The following is a 7,798-nucleotide window of genomic DNA, read 5'->3' as shown; positions in this document are numbered from 1 at the left end:
TAGCTAAATCCCCCAATAAATGACTACGCAATTGAAACTGCAGAGAAACAGAGCAACGTTCAGCATCCTTTCTTAAACACCAAGGAATTTATGAATACTGGAGACGCTTACAAATGTTCCACAAAAAAACACTATAGTTAGCAGTCCTAATTACGTGTTCAGGTGTCATTGCCTCCTGCTGTACTTTCTCATAGAAACAAAGATTTCCAGAAGTTCACAATCAGATTCCATGTGGTGATAAGAAACTAGGCCAATTAACAGAAGGGATGTAAGCCTAACACCAGGAAAAATATAGCAATGTCCCGTCCCTCAAATAGACTTCATCCGGTGCCCTGGGGAACAGAATAACGAGTTGAATACTATCACAAAGCATTTATCATCCTCTTCATCTCAGCAGACCTCCTGGGATCTGGCTCTTCTATGGCTCTCTCCGTGAGTACATGCTTGATACGGCACATTGACTTCCTCACCTGAATTTCATTGTTCATTGAAATAGAACAGAATTTGCAGTCGGGCTTGTGAGAATGTACTGGGGGACAAAAAAAAAAACACAACTTGCATCCTAAAAACTGATATACTAAGTTCAAAGAGAAGCAATGTTCTACTAATCCTTCTTTTACTTTTCTGTTCTTTGTAAGAAACTATCAAAACACAGGTGAGTGCATAGCAAAGCTGCTTGTAATTGTAGTACTTCTCATCTGACATAAAAACAAGCTTTTTACATGCATATGCTGGCAACCCCACACCACTCAAAACAAAATATATATATCTTGAAGAACCCTCCAGCACTTCCCCAATAGAGAATGAGAGAGGAAATGGAGATGATGATTATAAAACACATTAAGCCCATGTTTGCATGCATATGAAAAGCCATGTCATTTCCCTGGCTTTTCTGACCAGTAGTACATTTATTTTTAGTGATTCAGTGGTTTGAAGGACTAAATTGTTCAAGTCGTTGTCAGTGCAGGAATATTAGGCAACGCATTTGAGGAGCTCAGAGCAACATCAATGACATGCTCATATCAAAATACAAGCAAAGAAGATCGGATATACCTTGGGTAAGCGTTCTGGATTGGGAAATCGAAAGTTCTGGGCATGAAGCATCTGCCGTTGAGTCATCAGCATGTTTTTCTCCTTCAACAGGACATACCATAACTTTTGAAGATCATCCCAAGACTTCAGACGCAGTTCAGAAGCTTTCCAACTTCGCCCTGGAGGCAGTAAGATTAAAAGGAAAATGCATTCAGGAAAAACAAAGGTTCTCTTTTTGCTGATAGGAAAGGAACATAAAATTTTCATAGAGAAGACATACTGTTTTGTAAGTAAATTAAAGTACTTTGTATCAGGCTTGTGAAGAAAATAACATGATGTGCAAAATGGCATACCATTAAAAATACCAAACAGAAAATAATTCACACTTGAGCACTTTCAGCACCTTTGGATGTAAAGTATCTGTGAGGTTAATATCATATAAATTGGTCTCGAGCCTTTATTTTAGCTTTCCTTCAGGAGATCCAAGAATACAAATGTACAAGTCTAACATAGCAGGCTTCAAAATATTATCAAATCATGTAAATATATAGTGATGTTTTATCAAAGTGATTGAGCAAAAAAAACAAAAATATTCACCAAAACAACTGTTTATTCATAGTGTGCTCCATTACAAGTCCACATATCCAATAACATAGGTTTCGGAGTATGCCAGTCCAACAAATGCATATCAATCTTTCCCATAATCTAATCTTGATTCCATATAGCTGGTTATAAGACATTTTCTCCCAGCTATGTCCACGACACACTACATATATTGTCAAACCATAAGCCCCACTGGATTGGGTGAGATGCTAAACAAGAAAATAATTCTTGTAAACATACTAAAAAACAAAGAGTACTTTCCATTTATAAAACCATATATGTGTCAGCTTTGATTACAGAATCAATCAAGTGATAGGTGATTTGTCGCTTCAGTAAACCAGAGATGTTTGGTCATGCATGTACATTAAAGGTGGGATATTTAGTCATACTGGTTGTACGCTTCAATTTTTCAATCCGTTTTCTTTTCAATTTCTTAATATTCATGTGTTGAATGCTGCTCTTACTTTGTTATTTGGAAAACATTAGTAAATCATTTACCAGTGATCTGATGCAATGAAAGGTCATGTGGTACTCAATTAGCAAATAAAAGAAAACATTAAGAGGCTTATATCATACCATAAACAATTGGTTTATCCTCATCCTGGCTCCTATCAGCCTCAAAGAATTCCTCAAGTGGGTTATGTCCAGATGTAGCTGTAGCAGCAGCGGCAGAGGCAGCATGAGTTTCAGATTTAGCAGCAGCAAGGAGTGTCCTCCCAATAAATCTTGTCATAAACATGATTGAAGAATCAGATTTCTGCAAACAAAATAGAGCAAGTAAATGAGTTTGGAGCACAACAGAAAATAAAAATAAAGACAAACACCAGAAAATTTGTGATGGTGGGATATATCAGCACTGGAGACCTCATTCACATTTATTTGGGACCAAATATGCGTTGGCATGCAATTTTATTATTAAGAATAAAAAAAAATGAAAGCCACCTTTCTTAGTTTTATAGAAACAAATTGCACAGTTTTTTTAGTTAAAATTCTTTTAATCAACTTAATCATAATATAAAAGGAAGTGGCAACTGTACTTTAGAATGCTTCTGAGAAGCCAAAACACACAAGTGTGAATCTATCATCGAATAGTTATTGCTGGCCTTGGGTCTTAAACCCTTGAAGAAACCCTCAAAACATCAACAAGGAAAAGATCAATTATCATGCAATATTATCAAAATTCAAATCTGAGTTTTATTTGAACTTTTTATCCAAAGTAATTTAAAATTCCACCTTAGATTATCACACCAAACATGAAGCAAAACAAAGAACAAGCTAGTAGGAATTTCTCGAAGGCCCAGCACTTATTTCAGGCAATCACAAAAAAAATTAAAAAAAAATAATAATAGGGGAAAATGAATGATCATGACAAATGAAACGGCATTTTAACAAGCTTGTCTTGTTTTTAAAGCCTCGGACTCCTTAAAGAAACAAACACCTAGAATGACATACAAGACAGCAAGGTGGAGATGAAAACGCAGGGATCACTATTAGCCAGAAGTGTCCCAATAAACCATTAAAAGTCCAATAAACGAAAAAATTGTTCAGCCAGGCTACCAAGATAGCAACTTTACCGCAAACCTACATAGGCAGAAGCATCAAAATTCATTTAGAGGAAAAATAACACCCACAACCCCGCAAAACAGACTGCTTTCGTGCATTTTCACACCCAAACCGCAGAAACATCAATATTTACCACAAACCCTGCCTGTTATCTAGTTTTTTAAAACTGGATCTTCAATAAACATCATTAAGACTCGAGTCATGCTTTTGCAAAGATAATCATATTCAAGCAAACACCCAAACTTATGCCAGGTCATGTCGAAGTGAAAGAGAACCATAGAAAGATATCGATACCTAAATGCAGCGTCACAAATCGAATTAGAGCCCTGAAGTCATCCTCGAACCGAGTCACTGGTGAATGACGTGTTGTGGCGTCAGCTGGGGATGCAGGGACGCCGGTTGAAGAGGCTGCTGGAGGTGATGGTGTGGTGGCGGCAGCTTCGGCAGTTGGGGTAATGGAGTGGTTTTGCAGAAGTGGGGTTTTATGGTAGGAATGGGCTTGTTTGGGCTTTTCAGAGGTGCGGACTGTTTGAAGAGGAGTCTCGGCTTATTCTCTAGGTGACCAAGTTTGCGTTTTAAAATCCTTCTGAGTATTTCTTTCCCTTCTCTCTGGTTTTTTTTTTTTTTTTTTTTTTTGAGTGATGCTATAAATAATACTAAAAGTTTCTTACAATATTATTTTACTAAATGACAGGGAAATCTACAATGTAAGCATACAAATTTAATATCATATTCCAAAGTTTTTCTTTTAAACAATCAAACTAATAAAATGGTTAATCGCATACAAAGGTTTTTAAAAAAAATAATTCATTTTTTTAGTATTATTAATAGAAAAAAATAATTAATCATTTTAGTAGTACAGAAACTACAGTAATTTGACTAGAAAGAGCTTATCTTGCTACTACCACTCTCGCTAATCCCAATCCATGATTTTATGGGGTGACTGAATTAACCATTATTTTTAATATATTTTATCACAATTTAAACACCATGATATCATATATATATTTTACAAATCAAAATTAGTTTTTTTATGGAACCAGTAATATACGAGTGTTTTCTAAAGCAACACGTTCTTGGGCCCTTTAGCCTCATCCAAAGTAACATGGCTAGTGTTAGAGATTAGTCTACAAGCCACCACAGATACGGGTGTTTCGGTGTTGGGCCTTGATGGGCCTGATAGGCTGTGGAGCAAATATTTGATTAGGGTTGATTGGTGTCTCGTCTTTTGATAGGTTGAACGGTGTTGGGCCTTGGGGTCTCGTTCTTGAGTCATAGTGTTTGGATAATTACGGTTGTGTTTTTAAAATATTTTTTATTTATAAATATATTAAAATAATATTTTTATTTATTTTTAAAAAATTATTTTTAAAATCAACATATTAAAATTAAAATATCTAAAAACATAAAAAATATATATAATTTAAAATAAATAAAAATTAAACCTTTAAAACATACAAACAAACTTTACCGATTTATTTTCTAATTTGAACAGTGTATATAACTAATCCAATCAGTAACATGACATCATCATCATCATCTTAGTTATTGTCCACCAAAGTCAATTCAGTTTTTGTCTTTGCTTCTTTCAATCTTTGACAGGCATATAAAGCAAATACAGACAAACATATGAATATAAATACTCAGCAAATCATAAAAAAACAACACAGACATATAAATAGCGTTACTTTAATGCTTAAAATCTATCTTTTCAAAATTCAATTCAAGTAAAATCTCTCTCCTTATATCTAAATAAAAATTATCTCCTTTCCATAAAAATATCTTATTGATGATGTTTTGATCCAATATGCTCGTAAATAAAAGTATTTTAATATTTAAATAAAAAGCAATTACATGTTCACATTAATATTTTCTTCTCCAAAGTTTACAAAATTAATGATTGGTGATAGAATATCTAGCACTCGCAAAACGGTTTATTTTGATGGTATTTAAAAATTCTCTTATAAAAAAAAATAATTTACTTTTAATAAATCATTGTAATAAATAAGAGAATTAATTTTAAATTTTAAAAACAAGAGTTTTTGTTTCTAAATTATGTATGATAAATGTTCTGAAAATAAAAATATAGATGCTTGAAAAATATAAGAAATATGAATCAATTACTTGGATGGTTGAAAGGGTATGTATAGCCTCTGAACTTTATCATGATACTTGAATTGAGAGATTAAAATGTTATTTTCTTCTAAAAACATTAATAAAAGATTAATATTTCTTACATAATATTGACATGAGATAGATATTTCATGTACAATATTAATAAAGGATAAATATTATTTACACAACATTAATATTGTTGGAAATGTGGTAGACCTTTAGAAAAATTTTATAAACATATGAATGTAGAGAGATAGTTATTCTTGACTTTTAAAATTTTATACTAAAAAGCAGAAGAATAAATAAATAAATCTTTATAACCTAGTATGGTATTTAAAAAATTATCAACTCTATAAGTATTTAGACTTAAAATAACTTCAAATTCAAGGGTAGTCCGATAGTTTATTAAAATCATATTTACTTGAGTTAAATATATAGCTGAACCTAAAATTATTGAATCTAATATCTTGTTGGATCTATATGTACTTGGATATTAAATCTTATATCTCACAAAATCTATATATATATACTTGTACTTACAACGCAATGTTAATGCACTTCTAGCTGAAGTAGATCCTAGCAAACGATAACCTTTCAACAGAACACCCTACTGAACACTGCTAAAAGTAAGGAGAGCGAGAAATTCGTGAAAATCAGTGAGATTTGAGAGAAAATCAGAGATCCAACAAGCAACCATTTCTCAAGCTCACTGGAAAAGTCCATGAGAAGTGATATAGCACCGTGTGCATCCGGCACTGTTGTGGAGATCCATGCTCAAGAGACGATCATGGATTTGTATATTTTGATAAAGACAATAGTACCATTTTACGAAGGGGGATGCATGGAAAATTGAGATTCTCGTCAGGTAAGGAGAGGGGAAAAAAAGAAAGCGTACTCTGAACATCATGCTTGGATTAATTCATCAAGTCCATCCAGATAAGTTACTGAAATATAAAGTAAAATGCCAATAAATAACACGCTGTTGGGCCTTCTAGTCTCTCTCGTCCAGGGTAATATGGCTGGTGTTAAAGCCTGCAAGCCACGGATACGTGCTGGGTGCATATAAAAACGGTGGTTCAGTATTAGACTGTAAAGGGTTTTTAATCTAGTAAAAAAAGTAAAAATCCTAGGAAGTTAAAAGTTAAATGTATAATGGATAGATAATTTTTAAAATTTTAAAAGCATGATATATTAGATGATGTTTTTTCTTTAAAAAAAAAAATTAATATGCTAACATATTAGATCGATCATGAATAATTATATTTAACTTGTGAAATTCTTGATTAGGAATATCAGCTCATGACAGCACCATAAAATCTAAATCTAAATAAATTAGGAGTCCAAATCAAACTAACCAAATATCGAAGGCCTAAAATGAATGAAAAAAAACATTCACAAAAAAAATTAAGAAAAAAAAGACTCAAGCAAACCTAAAATAGTGTTTTGCTTTGTAACATGGCTTGAAGGGTAGAGATAGGAATTTTAGTTTGTGAGGGCCAAATTATAGAAAAAAATAATTATGGGGGTAAAATTTAAAATTTTTTATTTTAAAAGTTAAAAATATACTTTATTGAAGGAAGGGGCTGAAAAACAATTTCCTTGCAGGGCCTTGCCTTGGCTGGGCCCCTAATTCCACCTCAGATGGCTCGGGCGAGTGTTTTTAAAGAAGAAAACAAATTCAAGATGGGTGTATTTGACTTCATTTGATTCATTAAATCAGGTTATTTTAATAATATAATTACAAAATAGTAATAAATTATACATAAAAAAGACATAAGATAACCCGTGTTATTTTTAAAATTCATGAAAAATCAGATAGAAACTAAAAGAAAAAAGAAGAAAGGAAGCTCAGTCTTCAAATAAATCAAATGCTAAAGGATAAATAAAAAAAAAACATGTGTTTTTAAAAAATAAAAACAAATGATTTAACATCTTACACAATACGTTGCGAGTTAAATATTTTTTCTAACCTTAAAAAAATGTTAAAATGAATGGAGATGGTGCATACTGGATGATATAATTTTAAAAAATAAATATCAAGCAATTCATTTAATTTAATTAAAAAAAAATCTTTAAAAAGAAACTAAATCTAATAAAGAAAAAGATATATAAAAAAACTTAAGATAACTTATGTTATTTTTAAAAGCAGTGAAAAATCATATCCATAGAAAAAATTTACCAAGCCCAATGTCCAATTAAATTAGATGTTAAATAATAAAACTGAAAAATATAAGTTAAAAAAAACGATAAATGAACCCAAATGATTCTTTTAAACCTGAATTAATTTTTTAAATTCACAACCTGTTAAATCTTAAACTCGGGGATCAATCAATAAGCTCAATTTAAAGTCGGAGTATGAAATAAAAAAAATCAATTAAAAACCTGTCAAGGTTAAAAAATACCAATCAAAAGAAAATGGACAAAATTTGATATGTAAATATAATAGAGGATGAAATTGTAAAAAAAAATCATTTTCAAAAACCAT

The 7,798-nt window shown here is 31.8% G+C and overlaps 1 protein-coding gene across 2 annotated transcripts; it reads right to left on the bottom strand.

Moving 5' to 3' along the window:
- LOC118041140 (uncharacterized) lies at nt 1-3,735 on the bottom strand. Of its 2 annotated transcripts, none has more exons than XM_035048297.2 (4): nt 3,493-3,719; nt 2,212-2,392; nt 1,054-1,211; nt 1-470 (listed from the first exon to the last, which is right to left on the bottom strand). In XM_035048297.2, exons 2-4 carry the CDS (start codon nt 2,372-2,374, stop codon nt 363-365), a joined length of 429 nt encoding a protein of 142 aa, XP_034904188.1. In that variant the 5' UTR covers nt 2,375-2,392; nt 3,493-3,719; the 3' UTR covers nt 1-362. The 2 variants fall into 2 exon arrangements, with proteins under 2 accessions (XP_034904188.1, XP_034904189.1); XM_035048298.2 differs by having other exon boundaries at nt 403-529; nt 3,493-3,735.
- Nucleotides 3,736-7,798: the final 4,063 nt, after the last annotated feature.

The sequence above is a fragment of the Populus alba genome, chromosome 14 (genome assembly GCF_005239225.2).
Source record: "Populus alba chromosome 14, ASM523922v2, whole genome shotgun sequence".
Lineage (NCBI taxonomy): Eukaryota > Viridiplantae > Streptophyta > Magnoliopsida > Malpighiales > Salicaceae > Populus > Populus alba.
Note: the sequence above shows the minus strand (reverse complement) of the source record. Positions and strands in the feature narration are given on the sequence as shown.